General features: G+C 47.0%; 1 protein-coding gene across 3 annotated transcripts in view; it reads right to left on the bottom strand.

The window, feature by feature from the left end:
- Nucleotides 1–20,171, bottom strand: part of LOC306778465 (rho guanine nucleotide exchange factor 28-like) — a 35,993-nt gene that overhangs the window by 1,845 nt on the left and 13,977 nt on the right. For 2 of the 3 annotated variants that reach the window (XM_079269958.1, XM_079269959.1), the window contains exons 11-36: nucleotides 14,268–14,389; nucleotides 13,791–14,167; nucleotides 12,820–12,988; nucleotides 12,214–12,325; nucleotides 10,941–10,983; nucleotides 10,062–10,151; nucleotides 9,391–9,514; nucleotides 8,536–8,680; nucleotides 8,268–8,323; nucleotides 7,450–7,507; nucleotides 6,808–6,934; nucleotides 6,412–6,533; nucleotides 5,152–5,292; nucleotides 4,680–4,930; nucleotides 4,475–4,600; nucleotides 4,256–4,373; nucleotides 3,494–3,748; nucleotides 3,331–3,407; nucleotides 3,052–3,230; nucleotides 2,842–2,939; nucleotides 2,555–2,746; nucleotides 1,719–1,850; nucleotides 1,453–1,586; nucleotides 1,321–1,368; nucleotides 1,129–1,233; nucleotides 824–988 (exon numbers count right to left, since the gene is read on the bottom strand). In XM_079269958.1, the coding sequence (XP_079126084.1) occupies nucleotides 824–988; nucleotides 1,129–1,233; nucleotides 1,321–1,368; nucleotides 1,453–1,586; nucleotides 1,719–1,850; nucleotides 2,555–2,746; nucleotides 2,842–2,939; nucleotides 3,052–3,230; nucleotides 3,331–3,407; nucleotides 3,494–3,748; nucleotides 4,256–4,373; nucleotides 4,475–4,600; nucleotides 4,680–4,930; nucleotides 5,152–5,292; nucleotides 6,412–6,533; nucleotides 6,808–6,934; nucleotides 7,450–7,507; nucleotides 8,268–8,323; nucleotides 8,536–8,680; nucleotides 9,391–9,514; nucleotides 10,062–10,151; nucleotides 10,941–10,983; nucleotides 12,214–12,325; nucleotides 12,820–12,988; nucleotides 13,791–14,167; nucleotides 14,268–14,389 (3,566 nt within the window). Of the gene's footprint in view, nucleotides 1–823; nucleotides 989–1,128; nucleotides 1,234–1,320; nucleotides 1,369–1,452; nucleotides 1,587–1,718; nucleotides 1,851–2,554; nucleotides 2,747–2,841; nucleotides 2,940–3,051; nucleotides 3,231–3,330; nucleotides 3,408–3,493; nucleotides 3,749–4,255; nucleotides 4,374–4,474; nucleotides 4,601–4,679; nucleotides 4,931–5,151; nucleotides 5,293–6,411; nucleotides 6,534–6,807; nucleotides 6,935–7,449; nucleotides 7,508–8,267; nucleotides 8,324–8,535; nucleotides 8,681–9,390; nucleotides 9,515–10,061; nucleotides 10,152–10,940; nucleotides 10,984–12,213; nucleotides 12,326–12,819; nucleotides 12,989–13,790; nucleotides 14,168–14,267; nucleotides 14,390–18,911; nucleotides 19,057–20,171 lie in introns of those variants that run through there. The other variant, XM_079269960.1, reaches the window with a different exon arrangement.

The raw sequence follows: 20,171 nt of genomic DNA, 5'->3' as shown, positions 1-20,171 counted from the left end.
AGTGCTATACAAATTTAGTTTGATACTTTCTTACTAATAATAACACAATAAATTGAGCATGATCGCAGATAATGTCGCAGCAATCTAAAACGTCACATTTTTATGACTTCCACATATTATCAAAAAGTAAGTAAATTGTGATTGTCGTGGGGTGTGTTGATGCTGTGTGTGGCATCGTGATGTTGTGACACAGTACATCTACAATGAGTGTGTTTGAGGTTCTTTATTAAACACACCATTCATACCGTCTTTAGACTCCAATTTACTCGCCAACCGTAACCCCGACAGACAAGAATGCATCGCTGCTGCATGTTATGTAAGATATTTAAGTTTATGTGCCGCAGATGTTTAGAAAAGTAGCCAGTAAGCCAGAAGTGCAGGCAAAAAAAACTCCCAGCTGTGGGTAAAGGGAAAAGGAAGTTACAACATTTCATAACGGAAATAACATATGAGCAGCACTGCACGTCACAAACTGATGACATCTAAACGCATCTGATCAGGGAGAGGTGAATTCATTCATTCAGGTCAGAGGTCTTGTTGTTATGTGACAACCTTCACTTTTTACGCTGATGAAGCTGCATCAGAATCTGTCTAACTGTTTCTAGAATTAGATTTCTTAGTCGAAAGAGGAGTATATCAACGTTTTACCTGCGCCAGCTTGCATTTGGATGTGATAAGATCAGAAACTAGCAGAAGCTGAAAGATGTGGGCGTGCACAATGCTAACCGCAACATTTCGTTTTTGTGTAATATCCAAACTACAGAAAGAGGCAGAAAAGGCAAAAGAAGAGAGACAAATGAGAGCGCGTCAGCACGAGGCCTACCTGTTGTTTCTCTCTGGCCAGACACTCTTTGTCCCAACGATGCTGCACCTGTTTCAGCTTCACGTGAAGTTTCTGCACCTCATCCACCTCCTCCTTCTTCCTCTCTGAACCCCTCTTCTCTACTTCCTCTTTCCTTTTATCAACGCTCCTCTGCTTCTCCTGCTCCTGGACGACAACGGAAACCGGTTCAACATTTCCTGTCATCATTTCAAAAAGGAGGCAACAGAACTTCCTAAAAAAGCATTGACTGGTATGCGTGTGGTAAAGACATATGTATTTTAACACAACTATTAGGTGACTCATACCAAACTGTTTTGGAGGGACGTGAGGGTTCGGAGCTGAGGTCTTTCGCCCTCCTGGAGGAGGAGTTTCTGGACTTCATAGCAGCTGTCCTGGACGGTCACGGCAGCCTGCCAACACAAAGAGGAGACACCTGATCAAGCTCCAGTCACTAACCCCGTCACTCGTGCATTCAGCACGTGTGTGTCTTTCCTCACCTGCAGACTGTAGAGGAGCTGAGTCAGACTCTGAACGCTCTCTGCCACCTGCAGAAAACGGTGATATTACAGAGTGAACGATAATGCAGGTTTATTTGATCATTGCTTGTGGAGGAGGTACGGCGGTTGAACCTTCAGCAGCGTCCCTTTGGCATCTCCTCTTCTTAGATCGACAGCCGGGCTCCATAGCGCGCCGTCCGGCCCCGTCAGCTCGCCGTCTGATCCGGGAGAGGCGGAGCTCATGCTGAGCGTGCTCAGATAATCCGCTGCGGGGCAACGAGAAGTAAACGTCACCGCCTGCACATTTATTTATTTTTGGCAATGTGGTTCACCTGCATCAGTGAAGATCAAGTAGTGTTAAGGACAAGCATCACAAAAAGATAGTCCGAATGACTCACGCTCAGAGGGAGACTCCTGAATGCTGCTCCCGTGGCTGTTGTAGCTGCAGCACTCTGGTCCTCGGACCGGAGAGCTCGGACTTTTTACAGCGAGGCCATCACGACTCTGCAGAATGGTGATCATGTTCTCCGCTGCAGAGGGAGCAAAAACTCGTTAGAGTGTTGCTGCGAGTCTGATGTTCAAATGCCAACCAACCAACAATGAGAAGAACACAAACCTACAGTATAGCATATAGTTCAAAAAAACGTTACTAAGTCGCACTTTTATGTTGTTTCCTACAATATCGTATGTTTCAAATGTGCAGAGTCATCCTATTGAAGTTTGTAAGTCTAATTAAAACAGATGATGTGCTGTTGAGCTTCTAGTTTGATTAAAAGTCATGCCCCCCCCCCCCCACACACACACAGGAGTTTTGTCTTATTTCAGTGGATTAGAGCTCAAACTCAAATTACGTGGTCATCGTTGTGCGATTTGTAATTTGGTTTGCACATCGGGGATAATGTTGCTAAGACACTCCTTTTCAGGAAAGGCTCATATAAAATGACATACGGTTCGATATGCTAAGTGATTAATACAGCGTATGATTTTGAATGTCCACCAAAATATTTTTTTTGTATTTTAAAATGTGTTTTGAAATGCTGTTGAATGTGATGATTGACAAAAAATTGTCTGCCAGCACGATGCATTCAGGTTCATGTTCTCATGTAGGTTAGTCACTAATCACAGTGACATCATTAGCCATGATTAGGCTTGTTAAATATGTGCAGTACAGGAAGTGACACTGCTGCATCACACAGCCCTTCGCCCTTCATTGGCCACACAGCCACGCTCTTACCTTCTCTGAGCGCAGCGGTGAGCAGTGCCGAGGCCTGTCGTGGCGTCTCACCGTCGGTGTCTGGTTGTACCAGCAGATGGCGGTGTAGTACAGGTTCTGGCGAGCGGAGAGTTAACTCTGTGAGCTCGGCGTAGAGCTGTAACTTCTCCTCCAGGCTGTTGCAGATCTGCTGGTCCTGACCCGACAGCGTCTCTGCACACAACAAACACAGAGATCAGGACTCAGGAAGCATTTTGTGTTTCTGTTGAAGAATGATGAAGGGGGTGGGGGTGGGGGGGTGTTCTCACCTTGGAACTTGGCGATCTTCTGAACTCTCACTTCTGCCACTCGCCTGGCCTCCTCTGTCTCGGCACTTCGCTCTTCCTCCTCCTCTTCCTCAGGACAACTGCTGGGTAAGACCAGTAGGTTAGATGACAGGTGACACGCGAACATGAACTTACACACATAAACCAGGCGCACACAAACACTGTAAACGTAACACACACACACACACACACCTCTCCACAGCTTGCCGTATGTGTCTCATCCACGCGTTCCTCTCATCTCTAGTGGTGGTGTGGACTTCGTACATCTCCGGTCCCACTGAGGAGGCGGAGATGAGGAACATCCCTCTCTCCTCGTTGGCTACTTCTCGAACAATGAGCTTCTGCAGAGGGATTACAGGAGGCTTCTGGTCCTGAAAAAGCAGATAAAACCGGTCAAGATATAGAGGAGGGGGAGATACGAGTCGACAGCTTGGACAAGATGTTTTTTACTTTATTTCAAAGAGTTCTTACCACAGCAGCAAACACAAAGCGTTGATCTTTCTCTTGTAGGAAAACCAGAACATCTGTGAGCAGGAGAGCCAGAGTATCTGAAATGGGGAGACAAGAAATGCATATAGATTGGTGCTCAGTTAAACTCAAAAGATCTCGTGGCACAGATGGGGGTCACGCACACCTTTTAGACGTCCCGTGGCGGTCTTCCAGTAGACCAGCCCTTTGTACTGCAGATCCCTGTGCTTGCTGTGCAGGTCCTGTTTGCGGAATACCTTGTCGTTCTTTAGCTTGGCGAAGCTCTTGTTCTCCAGCCGGGCCAGCACTTCCTGCAGCTCCTGACACCTCTCGTACCTATTCACGGTCAGGTCCACCGCAGCGATGACGTCGCGGATCTGGGCCAGGGCACTCGACAGGTCAGAGTGTTCCCGACTTCCCTCTGTGGAGGGGAAAGAGGTGTGGCATTCAAATGAACCGTTTTTTAATTTATAACACTCAACACAGGTACATAAAGAAAAGTGTTAAGCACATGCCAGCTCTCTGCTTACTTAGCAACTTTTTAGAGATTGACTTTCTTTATTCCTTAACTGCTAATTGTCACGAGTCATGGAAAATAAATATTCTCAAGCATCCAGCAAAAAAAAAAGAAGCATTCTTTCACTTTGAAAAAACACATTTTAGTTAAGTACGATGTTGAACACAGGAAATAATCTCCCTTTTTATAGTTAATATAGTCTCTAGCGTATTATTTCCATGCAATAGTCTGGCCCGAAACATGCAGCGAATAGTTCAATCGTGTTAAAAAGTTTAAACCATTTTGCTATGCAAGAACATAAAACATGTCTCTTGCCTTTCTCTTTGTGTTGCCGTTTCCACAGAATATGTAACAGGCTTAAGAGTTGCACATGTTTACAGTTTTGTTTGGGACACAGCAGAGCCGACATACCCTGAGTGTAATGTAATATCCTCTCCAGCAGCACTGGGTACTTGGTGATGCGCTGAGTGACCAGCAGGATAAACTCTGGCACCTCTCTCCGTCTCACCAGAGTGTTATTGCTCTGTTGCTGTGAGCAGAGAGGTTAAATGAGCACCTGTTCAATCCTCCACATTTGACTGTGAACCTGCTTATTTTAAAAGCAGAAGAGGTCTGGAAGCAGGCGCTTACCTTGACGAAGTTTTGCAGTTTTTTGTTCTGTTGCTGCAGCTCTTTGAAGACGTTGACGGCCTCGGTGTGATGGCTGCAGAACTCTCCGTACACCTGCTTCATCTCCTCGGCGTATTCATCTGAGAACTGAGCGAGAGGCCGTGAGAGGTCGATCAGAAGCGCGTGTCTGTGCGCAGTTTATGTGCATGAAACCGTCTGAACCGACCTGCTGGAGCAGAATGTCCCCTATCTGATGGATGAGGTAATTGTGGGGGTTCTCGGCTTGGGCCGCTGCCTGTCGGCGCTCCAGCAGCGCTCCGAAGAGGTTTTTGTGAAAGAGCAGCAGAGGGTCCAAGCAGGGGAAGATCCGGGCCACGCAGTCACAGTCGAGCTGCAGCTCCTCCAGCATGCCTCTCCGGAACACCCCCGACATGACCGTCAGGGTTTGAATGTGGTGCAGCTCCGTCTGCATCAGCTCTATGTAGTGGGGGGGGGGGGGGGGGTGAGAGGGGGTTATGGGATCGCTAAAGGCAAACCAATGTCTGTCTGAATCCAAGTGGAACAGCAAGTGGCTTCATAACTGCTTCAGTTCCTCCAAACAAAATCTATATTAAAGACATATAGACCAGGTCCAAGTCAAGTCACTTGAGTCTTTGGCTCCACCCACATATACCCGATATTCAGGAGAATTGTCCCACCGTAAATTACTTCCTGCCGTTTAATGGTGTGCCTGTCGTGTTGCCTGCAGAACTCCGGGCTGACCGCCAGACTCCACGACTCCACCTCGAGTCCCAGCAGCTCAGCGGACAGGCCGCTCATGAGAGGAGCGTCGACGGCATCTGTGTGGGACAGAAAACGATGAACGATGTCTTTCTTCTCTCTACCTGCCTCGGTCACAAAAATGGATTTCACGTCTCCAGCCTGTTCAAAATGATGCAGCTAAGCTAAACATAGAGACCCCAGACTTTGCATACCTGCACTGGCTGACAGCAAGACTTCAGCGATTGTGCTTAAAGCACAGAGAGGCCGGGCCCCCTCCTATACTGATGGACTCTTTACGACGTAGATTTAGATCTTCATGTGAGGCTCTTATGGCTGTTCTTGCGGGCAACAGGCTCAAGACTAATAGGGGCTGTGTTTCCTCCTTTAGGGCGCCTGAACTTTGGGACTAACTGTCTGAGGAAAGTAAGCTGGCCAAAACAGTTTCATCTTTCAAATCCCTTCAAAAAACAGACTTTTATAAAAAAGGCTTTTATGTGAATCACTCCCTATGCACGTTTCAGTTTTGGCAAAGTTTTAATCTGTCCTTAACTTTTTTTTTTCACCTTTATTTGTTGGTGTGTGCTTATTTCTATTTCATATTGTTGCTGCCTTTTGTTTCATTGTAGGTAAAGCATTTTGTGAACATTATTTTTACAGCGTTATTATTACTATCATCATCATTATCTGTAGGAGCCATGTATTTGATGTAAGTATTTAGTTATTTTATCCATAAGTAGTATTGTTTAATTATTCTAGATGTCGGTTTATTTAGATTTGATTTTTTTCATTCGTTCGTTAAGTTACATTTCTTGTTGTTTAGTACACTTCGTTTTTTGTTTGTTTGTTTATGAATTGGGTAACACTGTGGACACCTGCGGTTATATATATATATGAGTAGTACAGGACCAGCATGCACCGGGGTGGGCCTATGGTTTTTTAACTATGGCAGGAGAGACAGCGACAGTTGTTTCTTTGTTTTGTTAGATAAATCATGAGAAACACAGAATCCTGGCTGGACAATGAACTCTTTTATCTGTGTGTCAGTGGCGCTTTGATTTATGTTTGGTTTCGATTTTTCCGACAAATGGCCACCACATTATCATCATTATTATTATTATTAAATCCACTCTACAGTAATTCTCAATGTTACATTTGTCTAGGTGTGACCAATCACGTGGTAAGCTCGTCTTTCTCACCCTGCGTGGCGATCGGCGGCTCGGTGGATGGGGGAGTCGCTGTGACCGGCGTTCCCTCATCAGCCAAGGTGCAAGCTGTCACCCCACACTCACTGTCCACCCCCGCCGCATCGCTCAGCCGTCTGCACAGACACAAAATTTGTGAGTTACAATGTTTTTTAGGACGAAGAGTGTTTGCATGGGTGTGCATGATTGTGAACTATGGTTTTATTTACATCAGCATTTCAAAACTGATTCCAGTTTGATATTCAAGATCACATTGTTTTAAGTGTTTCGTGTTTTCCTTGGAATTAGATTTCCCAACATACTGTAATACAGATTAATTAAATCAGTTTTGGTGAGTTAGAGCCACCTTAAGATGGACGTAGTGACACAATGGCAACACTGTCATCCTACCTGCTGTCTATAGAGATGGAGAAGCTTTTGGAGAGAGGGGCGACTGTTTCTCTCTTCTCCCTGGTCGTCGTGGGAAGTGAAGACGAGGAGGAGAAAACGGTGGCCGGAGAGTTGTCTTTCACAGAGTCTGGAGGACAGACCAGGAAAAAAAGAGCAAGGGAGAGGAATTAGTCACACTTTCCCCTTCCACAAATAAATACTTCAAATGCCATCGTGCTTTCTTTATGTCCATGTCGTCCCCGAGTGTGGCAGTAACCCAATAATAAAAGCTGTGAGGACGTCCGCAGGCCTCTCTCATTGTTTAACTGGGCACGCGGCCTGCCAGTTGTGACAAGATGCTGTCGTAATGGACGCTGATCGGGTTCGACACTTGACATCTTTGTCGGACATCAAACACTCGGACGGTGAAGACACAGAGCTTCACGTCAAGGAATTCATTGTGTACACACACAAGCACAATCCAGGCCAGATCCCCCACTGAGACGGATTAAAATGTAACTTTTTTTTACCATAGCAAGAACAACAAGTAGTGGGGGGGCAGGGAGGACAGGTAAAAACTTAATCAAGGACAAAAGGGAGGACATGTTACAGGAGAGAAGGTGCAGGGTGGGGGGGGGGGGGGGGGGGTAATATTTGACTCACTGTGTGGGAGAGACGAGCCCTTGCTTTTCAGCAGCAACACATTCCTCTCCTGCGGCTTCTGAGGAGACACATAATCACATCAGCAGCTGTAACGTTTGGTGAAACATCGAAGGCACATTTTGTTATACGTGGAATTTGAGTCTTCCTGTTGTACCCGCTTCCCTTTCAGCCTGTCGCTGATTTATATCTTGTTTTTGGCATTGCGCCTTTATGAGACGGCACAGGAAACACAGGCAGAGGCGGAGGGAATGAGCTGCAATAAAAAAAGCTGGATTTGAACCGGGGATGTCGCCGCTAACGCTGCACGGCACGCGCCTCAAACCGCTGGACATGGAGATTTCTAATTTCCAGTGATTTTTAGATCATATGTGAACTTATTGGATTCAGAGTTTAAATAACAATAGCTGTAGCACAGTGACAACACGAGAGAGACAGATTTTCAGACCACCGAGTGTTAATTGTGTACTTAAAGGCGACTTGTGGAGCTTTTCACCACTGGTGGTAAAGGACGCTTACAATCCGTCGCAGGTTGTTGGTTCGACGCTGTTCTGCTGACATTGCGCCAAAAGAGACATCCAACTGCGCCAACAAAAGGAAGTTAAAAAGAACACTGCAAGCTAGTAAACATAGATGTAAACCAATGGGGCAATTGGAGAGCGCAGACCTCCGCCAAGGCCGTTTCAATAAGTGAAAAAGAAAAGCGTATATCTGCCGTGTGATTCGGATCTGTGCCAAAATCGAATAGGTTCTTCCTTGGCCCGTGCTTCTCCCTTCTACTAATGTATGATTTTAAATATTTTAAGAATTGTGGTGGTTACCTTGCCGCAGGCTGCAACAGACTCTCGACAATTCTTGTGGACATAGAGGAAACAGTCTACGGACAAAAACAAATGAAATCCCAGTTAATTTCATCAGATGATTGGTAACAAACCAAAGGACAACGTTTCTGGAATCAGTGTCCAGATGGCTGCCGAGTGAAGAAAAACAGCAAGGCGGCACGTGCGAAGAGCTTTTAAACAAACCCTAAAACAGTTCAGCCGCCGCGAGACATAAACACAACTACAGCGCTGACAGCAAAATACTTACTGGAGCACTGCAGCAGCTCCTTCCCAGAAACAGGCTTGTCGCAGGCCACACAGAGAGCGGGACCGGATGGAGTCGCTGGGACAAACTGGTGTCCATTAGCGGCTCCCGTCTTCTCCTTTCCCTCCTTCACCTCTTTCCCCTTCACCTGAAACGCAAGTCATGAACATTCACAAACAGCTGGCGTTTACTGCAGTCAATGTGCCACAATATCGCGTACACCGCAGAGAAATACCATGACTCAAAGAAGCCAGAAGCGGTCATCTTCCTGATGAAACGCACCTGTTAAAGTGGGGTTAGTTGTGGATGAAGGGGGCCTCTGTGCTTGTGTTTACTTTGTGGACGGCTGCTGTTATGGTGCTTCATCCTTAGAGAGAGGGGGGGGGGGGGGGATTCCTCTGTGCATGTGTGTGATAGTGCAATGCTTATTTTCTCATCAGACTCTAGGAGTGCATGTTTTGTTTTTCGACTCTCCATGTGCATCGTGCGTCTGTATACGCAAACCTGTTCTTGAACACATGCGCACGTTTCTAAGATTGTACTATGGAATGTGTTTTGGCTCCTTTCGCTGTGTGTGAGTGTGAGTGTGTATGTGTGGGGGGGGGGTTCTACGCGTTATGTAAGAGGATATTTTCACTGCGTCCCGTTGCTAAGACCTGAGGGGAATTTTCTTTTTCCTCCCTCGCCAAATAAAGGCACCACACGCAGACAATGGGCTCCCCAGCACAGGAATTCAGACCCGGCCCGTCCCGCCGAAGGTGGTAAACCTTTTACTGCGCTACTGCGGGGGAGGGTTGTTTCAGCTTTCTCAAATCCCCGTTTTTTTTAAACCCACATAGATGGGAAATCTTCGCTCACCTTGGTCTTGTTGCGAGTGCTGGACATCCTGCTCTTAAGAAAGCTGAAGGTCCGGCTGACTTTGTACTTCTCCGACTCGACCTTCGACGGGATTATGTACTTATCCCACTCCTCGTCCTCGATCCTGTTCCAGCGTGAACACGTCAAGTCAGCGGTCATCGCAACATTCAGGTCCAACATGTAAACTCTTTCTAAAACGAACATTTCAGTACTTTTCATACACTAAGACTCAGATAACCAGGTACACTGGTGTCATGCTGAAATGAAACAATGTCCAGACGGTCTTCCAGGAACCCTGGGCCACAGACTATTACTCTTAACAACATGCTTGGCATGCTTGGAAGTCACTATGGACTCTCGGGGATACTATTTATAGTCTGACCTTGGCAAGATGCAATTGATGATGTGTCAGCTATTTGCACCAACCTACGGTACCTCCATTCAGCATTCCCGGTAAAAAGGCGACAGAACGTAAAGAAGAGAAACATGCACAAACATATGCAGTGACCTGCCGTAAAAAAAAAAGGTCACATACAGCTGCAGAAAAAGAATCCGGGTGGTTAATGGATGAGTCGGGGAATGGGTTGTGGTTTCTTTTTACAGCGGGGGGGGGGTTAGAGTGAGTTAAGCTACACATGCATGGGTGCAAGGCCGTTGTGGCGAACACGTACTCTTTGAGGAACTCTGTGAGGGTGAGGTGCTGGAGCGATGCGCCGCTCTCCTCCTCTGCTGACTGGGCCCGCTTACGGAAACCCAAAACCCTGCGTGGACACGACACACCTCAGACCGGGATGTAATGTTTCGGTAGACTCACAATGTGAATATTAATATGTGTGGCATTGAAGATTAGAGTGTACAACCCAACTACATGTGGATGGTCATATTGATGCCTGTGATTTGATGATGATTTAGTAAAGCTTATCACGTATGAGCCAGAGGTGACATATTAGTTAGTGAGTCTCATAAGGCTGGTGTTGTGAATATTCAGATGTCTATTGTGATACAGTAATCCAACGATGTTAGATGATAATTGCCTCATAGGATGATCAGAAAATGTTTCCTCAACAATAAGCGATGCATGGTTTTCATCAAACAACACGTATGAGCGTGTGACATATGCACGGGGCGGCGAGGTGAAATGATCTACAAAATGAGGATGAATTGTGGGATTTTATGAAGTGAAAACAAAAGGAGGCAAAATGTGCCACAGGGTGAGATTGTAAAGCAAATGTTAATTCAGGTGCGCCTGTTAAAAATCTATAACCAAAACATATATTGCAACATGTTTACGCTACAAATTCAGTATGACTGATGTGCTTCAGACAATAGCTAAGATGTATCCGAGGTCTCGAGGGCAGGAGAGTTTTGATGTTTATTGGTTTGAGGTTGCAATCAGGGCGTGTTGTGGCCTCGACCTTGCAACAGGAAGTATGTAACATCCTGCACACTCAGACCCCAACCACAGGTTTAATACTGGAGAGACGCATGAAAACGCACACATATGGAGGCGCATTTGATCTAAAAAAAAGGAAGGAATTGCTCCTTTTTACCTCTTCTCTCTGGTAGTCTCAGTCAGGCTGAATCCTCTCTGCTCTGTAAAGGAAAGAGTAACAGGGAAAGGGAAATGAGTACGGTCGAAATACACGTCACATGTATTAAAAAGCCATCAACCCCGATCAGAATAGAGTTAGAAGAAAATAGGAGAAACAGCCCGGATCCAGCAAATCCCTACAAAGACAGACCAAACACCACACAAGATGACTCGGAGAACCAGATGACACCAAAGATGGAAAACCAAAAACAAAGAGGGAAACAAAATAATATGCACCAAAATGGAAGCAGAGCAGCCGCCTCAGGGTAGAAACAGCTCCTCCTCCAGAAGATCTGAAAGACTTATGTGGAGAGTATTTTATCCAAAGCCTCGGGATATATTTATTTAAAAATAAGCAGTCTTAAAGATCCAGACCTCTACGTGTCATTCATCATATAAATGAGAGGACTTAGTTTTTTTAAAGAGGAAGTCAAGCTTTGGAGAAAGTCTGCTCTTGATCTTTAAGCGATTCAAAATAATAATGAATATGTTTTTTTCCCCCTTTAATCAGAATCAGCATAAGACAGCGGTTTGTGCATTGACAGCAGTTTGTGCATTCTACAATGTGAGGGCCGCACACTCGCCGCTGAAAAACTAAATCTTACCACAGATAAAGGGCTGCACAATTTGGGCCACAATGAGAAACATCGTTGTTTTGCAAAAATTGTAAGAAATCAAAAGAATCTTCAGGCGAATCAATTGCAAGCAAAATGTAAGCAAAGTTATTGGGTTTCATTCAAGGCTCATTCAATCTCCAATTTCACCCCAGATTTTCCATCTTGTATCCGTTAAATCATACAGGGACAGTTTAAATACACCAGATATGCCTTACAATTGTGCAACTCTTGAAAATCACCGGTTTATCCCACGGTTCACCAGAAAGAGCAGAGGGACACACTGGAATGCCGACACGCTGTTCTTGTACTTACTAACTTGGTTGAGACGAGAGAGGGATTTAGAGAGAGATAAAGCTTGGAGCAGAGAGCGACCGCTGAATGCACCATCTAGACGGGAGCAAAGCATGGCCTTAATGCTGCGCTGCTCCTACGCATCAAAGCGGAGCTGACGCTCTACACACACACACACACACGCACACACGCACACACGCACACACACACACCACAGAGGTCCAGTTGATTTACGACACCTGTCTGTTGAGACATGTGGCACATGTGTCCGTTCAGCTGGCTCCCGGGGGAACAGAAAAGGTCACGGGGTCAAAGTTGACTCACCTTCTGCCAGGTCGGTGATGGCTTCGTCTCGGTTCAGCAGCGGCCGCGACGGCGTCGCCTTGGGGGAGGAATAGGAGTAGGAGCGCAGGCGAACCTCCGCTTCCTGCGGGTTCTGGGTGGAGGAAACGGATCAGAAGGAAACAGATCAGAAGGAAACGGATCAGGCAGAGCAGTAAGTTCACAGGTTCAATTCTGGGAGCAGGAAACTCAACTTGTCTGACCTTTTGTCCACATTATTGAGTGTGTCTACTGTAATGTGCTTTACTTTTTTATCTACAGTTTTGGGTTATTACTTTTTTTATGTGTTTGTAATTGCACTTTTAATATAAATCTTGATGCAAAAAAAAATGTATTGATAATTTAATGAAATAATGATACATCATGTGTCAACTGAAGTAATAAACCAAGCCTCTCAAGCATATGAATGAGTTCGTAGAAGTAGGCAATCAGTAAGAAAAAAAAAATCATTCTAGTTTGAGATAATTGTTTGGAATAATGAAGTGAGAGAACCAGAAGGGGAGGTTTTTCAGGCGTTGTGTCTCAGGCCACATGGGATCTCACACACACACATGAAGAAACACAATGACGTGTATATTGAGTGTGTACCTTGGCGGGCGTGTGCGTGCTGTCAGTGTGCGTGCGGTTAAAGTCTGGTGACACGTCGTAAGAGTCCTCCCTCGAGCTGGATCGCAGGAGGGACTGCTTCTTCGCAGACGAGCAGGGGTAGGAGTGTCCCAGGATGTCTTCCTCTCCACTGTCGCACTCGACACTAGGACTATTTACACACACACACACAGATGCAAACACACAAAAGTTGGGAACATACTGATTTCCTGGCAATAACACATTCACATTTGTTGGAACACTACAAAATGACTCTTTTTGCACAGATAAGCAGAAACAGTCTTGATCTTACAAATCTGTATGGACTCATTATTTGATTATAGGTTTAATATTGAGGTTGTTGGTGCTGTTGTTGTGGACCACATTATATTGAGAGAGATGTTTCTAAGAGGGCAGAATATTAGAAACACCTCTCAACACTAACTATGACCTCGTTGCAAAACATATAATTTAATTAACACCTCTTCATGGCAGAGCAGTTGTACAGGCGTTCCTAATAAAGTGGCCACCGAGTGTATAGGCGTTAAACTGTGTAGCATTTGGCCGGCTTCAGTGCTAATGGAGAGGATCCTGCAGCTCTGAGGAAACTGGGAGGAATGTTCAGCGACCTCAACACACAAAAAGCTCAATTGTGTCCGGGCTTCCTGTCACTTTCAGCACCTTCTCTGACTGCAATCACTGCACAAAATGTCAAGAAAAGGCTTGTGCTGAAATTACGGATGTTACTTGTTAGTCGTGGTATGTGTTCGCAACGAGTTTCTACATTGGTGCGCTGAATTTATAATTCCCCCCAAAAAATCCACTTGGCCATAATGCAGTGGGTTTGTTCTCTCCCTTTAACATGAAAATACTCAACCAAGTCGTGATGCTTTCTCGTTAAAGGTTCTGCAATAAATTAGAATAGCTCTGCATTTGATTTGTTTCTCCAATAATGAACAGTTATAGCGTCCTACCTCAGGACCCGGCTGGCCTCGGTCAAGCTGCATCCTCTGCGGTTCAAAGCAGGAGAAACTGGCAGGCACGGCTGCGTCCGACGCCTCTGCGCTCCCTCGAACAAGCGGAAGGCGGAAGCCAGGGAGGAGGAAGGAAAAGACGGGGAGGATGCGAAAGGAGAGGGGGCAGACGTGCGAGGGGAAGGCTCCTTGCGAATCTCCGGGCCTCGGATCCCCCTCTCCCCGCCACGGGGTGAGGACGGGTGCCGGTTCTGGGAAAGGTTCCCCGAGGCCGGGGGAGTCGTGGAGAAGGAGTCCCAGCATGGGCTGCCAAGACGGGGCTCAGGGCTCACCTCCTCCTCCTCCGGAGAGCGGTATTTAATATCAGTGTCATCCACCTGGAACAGAAAAGTGGAACATTTGACATCACATGAGTCTGTTTCTGACTAAATGTTATATACTATACAACCTACTGAGAAAGAACCACTAACGACTCACCTGGTCCACCAGCATGGCGTTGGCGTACACTCTGTCTTTGCCGTGTATCATCGCTGAGAGTCTGACAGCAGCAGCCAGAGTCGGGGACTGGGCCTGGCTCTCCCTTATGGACTGGCCTTTCTCTACAAAAAAAGGGAGGGAGTGAGAGCGAGTATTCTATTTAGTTTCCACAGCAACTTCAAATAACATCTCGCAAACACCGGAAGTGACGTAGACGTCCTGGGCGGTCGCACAACATTGTTCAGGAGCGAGAGTCCCTTACGAGTGTCTGTCTGAACGGCAGAGTTGCGAGCGGGGCGTCTGTGCGCGTGCTTCCCCGCCCTGGTGGAAACAACTCCCGGTGAGCACACAGTGGCATTGAGAGGAAACCCCGTCCAACACAGTAGAGTCCCTGTGAGCAGCGGCCTGGTGCTGCTGCGAAACACTCACTGCTCTCAAAACACCCACACACACACACACACACACACACCCCTCCTCTGGGAGGCTGCTCTGTACAAAGCACAGCTTCTCCACAAACACGATTTCTTGGAAAGTATTCCAGGTTAGAAAACAACCTGCTAGTTCGCACAAACACAAAGAGGCAGAGCGTTATGAGCCACTACAACAGGAACCTTTGATGAGACAGTGGAGCGCTGTTTAAGCTCATTTGCACATTGTAATGAAACATACCTTCACCAAATAAACAGTGGAACATCAAAATGAACACACAATTATATTCATATGGTATACAGTATATGGTGCCCACACTTTATATACTGCATGTCTGTGGACTATATACATAGACGGCATAAAATATGGACGTAGCCTCTGTGACCTCACCCGTAGCTTTACCTAAAGGTAAGTGGGAGGCTCCGGCCGTCACAGACACGACACAGCCTAACTTTAAAAATGGGTAAATAGCTTCGATGGAGCTGAGGCGGGCCCGGTTGATACAGCAGAGGGGAGAGCTAGCAGCTAGCGACCTGGAACAGCCGCCAGCTTTCACTCAAAGAGTCCACGCCCTCAATTATGCCATTATTTAAACGGGTGAGTTGTATACAAATGTGTCTCTAGTGCAGCTGTCATGAGCGGGGATGTTAAATACAGACACCAGAACCATGTTCTGACGAATGAAGCCGATGCAGAAGTACCTTAAACTTGCATTAATGCTAATGGCCAGTAGGGGGCGACTCCTCTGGTTGCAAAAAGAAGTCAGATTGTATAGAAGCCTATGAGAAGATGACTCTACTTCTCTCTTGATTTATTACCTCAGTAAACATTGTGAACACAAGTTTATGGTCTCAATCTCCAGTTTCAAGTCTTCTTCAATACAGCACGATGTTCATTTAGTAAATGATGGTCCATTTAGAGTCAAATAGACCATAAAGCAGGGTATGCTTTAGGGCGGGCTTACTGTGATTGACAGGTTTCTGCCAGAGCCATACGCTCTATGTCACCGCTCCGTAGTCCTGATATGGTCACTTCCGTTCACTGGTTGCAAAAAGCTAAGACGGTGACGGCCGTAATCCAAGACGGCGACGGCCACATCGAGGTTCAGAACGACAGTCCACAAACCGGTGGTTTGTCACGATGACTACGTCCACTACTTATACACAGCCTATGATTTTAACATAGAAGTCCATGAGGACTGATTTGCTTTTGCAGGTTTGTCTCGTTCTCTTTAATGATGAATTTCTCGCAGTATGATTGCTGAACATTTGAACAAAACACAAGCTGGTCTAAAAAAGAAGCCCTTAGACCACCTTTAAAGTGTTTCACAGCTGGCTGGTCATGAACAGGAGACAGAAAACTACATCACCAAATGACAAGGAAATTGGTGCGAAGCATTCACTGGAAAAAAAATAACTTTTAACCACATTAACAACTGGTAATGCAGTGCTTGTCACACGAACCAGCAGAGGCAGCCTCATTAGCTCAGTTACATTATTATGTTCCCAATGACAGTCTCGCCTCACGCTGGCCAAGCCGTGCCTGAAACAAAGCCAGAGGTGCAAAAACATGTCTTTGGCACCGCTCTCACCCCCTAAACTCATGCAGCAGATATCGAACCGATGGCAAACCCTCGGTTTCGGCGTAGATTCCCGGCGCCGCAGAGAGTAAATCAGAGCGACAATTGGCTGCGCTTCTTGCAGGCGGAGAGTGCTATAAATCTGAGAAGCAAAAAGGGAGTCACGCAGACATTGATGAGGACACCAGATGAGTCCGGCTCCATCCGCAACAAATGCAAAAGACTCCAGCTGAACCACCGCAGGAGCCGACTCCACATCAACCCTAAAGGTCATTGAGTATCGGCATCATATCTCCCAGAACCGAAATGTACCGCAAGTTGCTGTTCTTAAAACGTCTGGATCCTCTTAGTTCCACATGAAAACATCATACTGTACATGAACCTGTGTGACACTAAAGTCACGGTAGACCTACGAATCCAGAGACGGGGGCAGATTCTGGACCTGGGTCAAACCGCTGTTTGAAAGCAGATATCGTTTCACATTAACCCACTTAAGGACTTGACAGACGGGGCCTAATAGTAAAAGGTTCTGGGGCCGGGTCCAAAGCCACAGCTGGCTGCCACGGGGGCCCCGATCGCTCACACACCTCTCCTGACCCATAAACATGGCCTCAGTGAACATTGCTGTCAGGCGCCGCGATCTGTGTTTAACATTAGTTAACTGGGGGGAATAACAGAGGAGCGAGGAGTTCATATTTCTAACAAGATAGCAAAATCAATCTTTCTCGCAGGGGGAGGCCGTCTTCATCGCAGGGGACGCAGATCGGTCCACGGGTTGCTATTTTTAGGAGGGTTTTTTGAGGAATGCGGAGCAGCGCGTGGGGCTGTTTCTATAGCATTTTGCTCAACAGGCGGTGCATTCGACGAGCGATGTGATATTCGGAGCATGTCCCTGAGCGATAGCCAACCCTATACAGGAGCGGCGCTTGGAGAGGAGAAAAAGAGAGGCGGAGCTTTACGGAGACGCAGACAAAGGCGGCAGTCAGTGGCCAGGTTTCCAGACCAGGGCCGTTAAACACAGAGAGTGACCCTTCAACCCCGTGCACACCCCACGGGAGAGGGAGGTCGAAGGAGGCAGGATGGAGAGTGGGGGAGGCGGGGCCGTCACAAGGGCTCTTTTCTCAAGGTTTGACTCTCTTTCTCAGGCCGCTGGTGCTGAAAATGGCAAAAAAAACGAAATGTTCAAGACAAACAGAGAATCCTAATTCTCAATTGCGACAACATCTCGGATTGTTTATTATGAGTATAAAATGGGTTATTATACTTGTTATGATGTAAGTCAGCTTTTTAAGGATCGCACGAAACAACTGTCACTCCGCAGAGAGCCGGGAGAAATTGGGAGCAGAGTGAAATAACAAGCAGGGTCCAAAGGAATGAAAACAAAGAGCCGTTATTACCTTATAAGAGAGCTCATTATTTTTCGATGGAGGGCCATTTCGAATCGTGAAAACAATTGTCCACCAGAGTCCACAAACCCGGTCTTTGAGTCATGACACCTGCGGTCAAAACGTACCGGTCCAAGCCCCTCACCGCTGCGCTCGCCGCCATGTTTACGTCTCAGTGCGTCACCCTGCTCCGACAGATCCAGGGAGAGGTAAACTCAAGAGTGAAGAAATAAACTCGTGGCTTCCGCACACCTGAAATCACATTTCACTTTGCAGGTGCATTGTTGCCGCCAGAGCCGTTTGGCCTCTCACCAGTTTCTAAAGCCACGACATATTTATAAAGAGTGTAAAACGTGCAGATGTCAATCACAATTTAGAAGCAATAGCACGGATAATCTCGCAGAGGTTAGGGTTAAAAGAGGCCGCTGGAGTTGGGCCATCACACACACGGCTGGCTGGCTGGCTGGCGCGCTGGCGCTCTCTCTCTCTCTCTCTAGCGATGAACTGTTTAACCATTCCGGTTTAATTTGGCACCATTTTAAGCATCCACCTCAGCTCTCATACGACGAGGCGACACGCTTGTGTGTTAAGTTCAGGTTGATTTTGGTGCAGTTTCTCGGAAATTCATCATGCAATGGCACTTCGGTGACACATCGCTGATCAAGACTATTAAGAGCAGGTGCCTGAGCATATAGGCACACATTAAGCATGGGGCCTCCACTTTAGCTAGTCACACGGGGCCACGACTCCTCTGAGGGTTTCCATTCGACACAGAGGACCGAGGACGCTCAAGGCCCCCCGAAAAGCGCTCAATGGACTTTGAGTGGACGTCTGACATTCCCCAACATACTGTCACATATCGGGTTACATCACCAGCAGACGTCCCACTCCGTTGGACTCGGGGCCCAGGCCTGTGAGCGCCGATGTGTAATAGGAACAGTCTAATTTTAACTGTATTGTTCCACGGTGAGTGTTTGTGGCGATGTCTTCCATATGGTCTTCTGTAACGTGATGCATGGAGGAAAGGGATGCAGCTGAGAAACAGGGAAACTGAACAGACGTGAAACATTTTTTATGACATTAAACCACACGCGTGGAACGTCTGTCGAACATATCAGTGGCACTTTGCTCGCTCTTTAACTGTACAGACGGTATTTGACCATCTGTGAGATGAAATAGTGACCCTGTCAACTTGAACAGCGACCGTTAGATGACCGTCCGTGTGACAGGATGGAAAAACATCAGGGTTACCTTTTTTGCACGTCTTCTTGCGCATCCTCATCTTGGGAAAAGAGGGCCAGGAGTAGTTGAAAGGAGAGTCCGAGTCAGAATCCATGATTTTGCTAACTTCAAGGGGATCCTCATCCGAATTAATGAGTGAGCAGCGAATCAGTCTTCATCCATTTCCAAGCGGCTCAATGGACTGCGGACGAGCTTCTGCGCTCGCTCTCCTTTTTCCAGAGCCCCGCTGTACACACTCTGACACTTCAGGAGTGAGCCAGCATGTTCCCCTCTGTCTACCCCCCTCCCCTCCCCAAGCTACCCCTCCCCCCTGAAATCCTCCCCTTCCCCCTCGACAACTCCACACCAACTGTCCGACAGAGCCGAACTCTCTTCTCCTTTTCTCCGGTTTCCTCTCCGTCTGTCCACTTTCTTTTCCCGTCTGTTCTGACTGCTCTCCTCAAATCTGTGCCGAACCTTTAGGGTCTCTTAAGTCTTTCTCTTTGACCATCTACCACACACAGCACAGAGGGGGGAGAGTGGGAGGGAGATCAACACATGCTGTCAGGAGCGGGGGGGGGGGGGGGTGGAGTGTATTGGCTGCCGGAAAGAGTGACCGAAGGAGGGAGAGAAACAGAGAGAGAGACCAAGTCAAACATGGGAGTGACTTCAGAGTGTGCGGCGAAGACAAACACGAGGGGCAGACAGCTTAGCGGAGGTGAGTCTCTGGAACAGGGGAGAAATCATTAACCCCCGTGAGTTCATGATTGCCTCTGAGACATGCCGAGCTGCACACACTGTCCGAATCTGCCCGATGCCACGTCTGAAGAGAGCCCTTCCCTCTTTCTATGTTTCAGCACGGCAAAGCCACAGCTGAGGGGGGGGGACGCGTGGTGGTGGTGGTGGAGGGGTCAGCAGCCTCACCATGGAGACAGCAGTGAGAGCTGCTGCTGTTTTCTTCTTCCACACAGTTTTGTTTTTTTCTTTCTCCCCCCCCCCCTTTTCTCCTGTTGCCAACTTGCAGGAGCGCAGAGCTCCATTTGCTGCAGCAGCAAGGACGGCAGTAAGTTTTTAGCTCGAGGTGGTAAAAGTGACAGAGCTTTAAGAGACAAAATCAGACAATGGCAGCGTGGAAATATGCCAAACATGGCTTTTTATAAATGCATATAAATGAAGGAATGTGATTAAAGAATGGGAAGAGAGAGAAAAGGGGGATGAGAAGGGTTTTGTCGGCAGAATATATGGGGTGAGGGGGGGGGCATAGGTACACTGAGACTATAGAAAGTAGTT

Source organism: Melanostigma gelatinosum (genome assembly GCF_949748355.1).
Source record: "Melanostigma gelatinosum genome assembly, chromosome: 6".
NCBI classification, from domain to species: domain Eukaryota; kingdom Metazoa; phylum Chordata; class Actinopteri; order Perciformes; family Zoarcidae; genus Melanostigma; species Melanostigma gelatinosum.
This window is presented reverse-complemented; position numbering and strand designations above follow the sequence as displayed.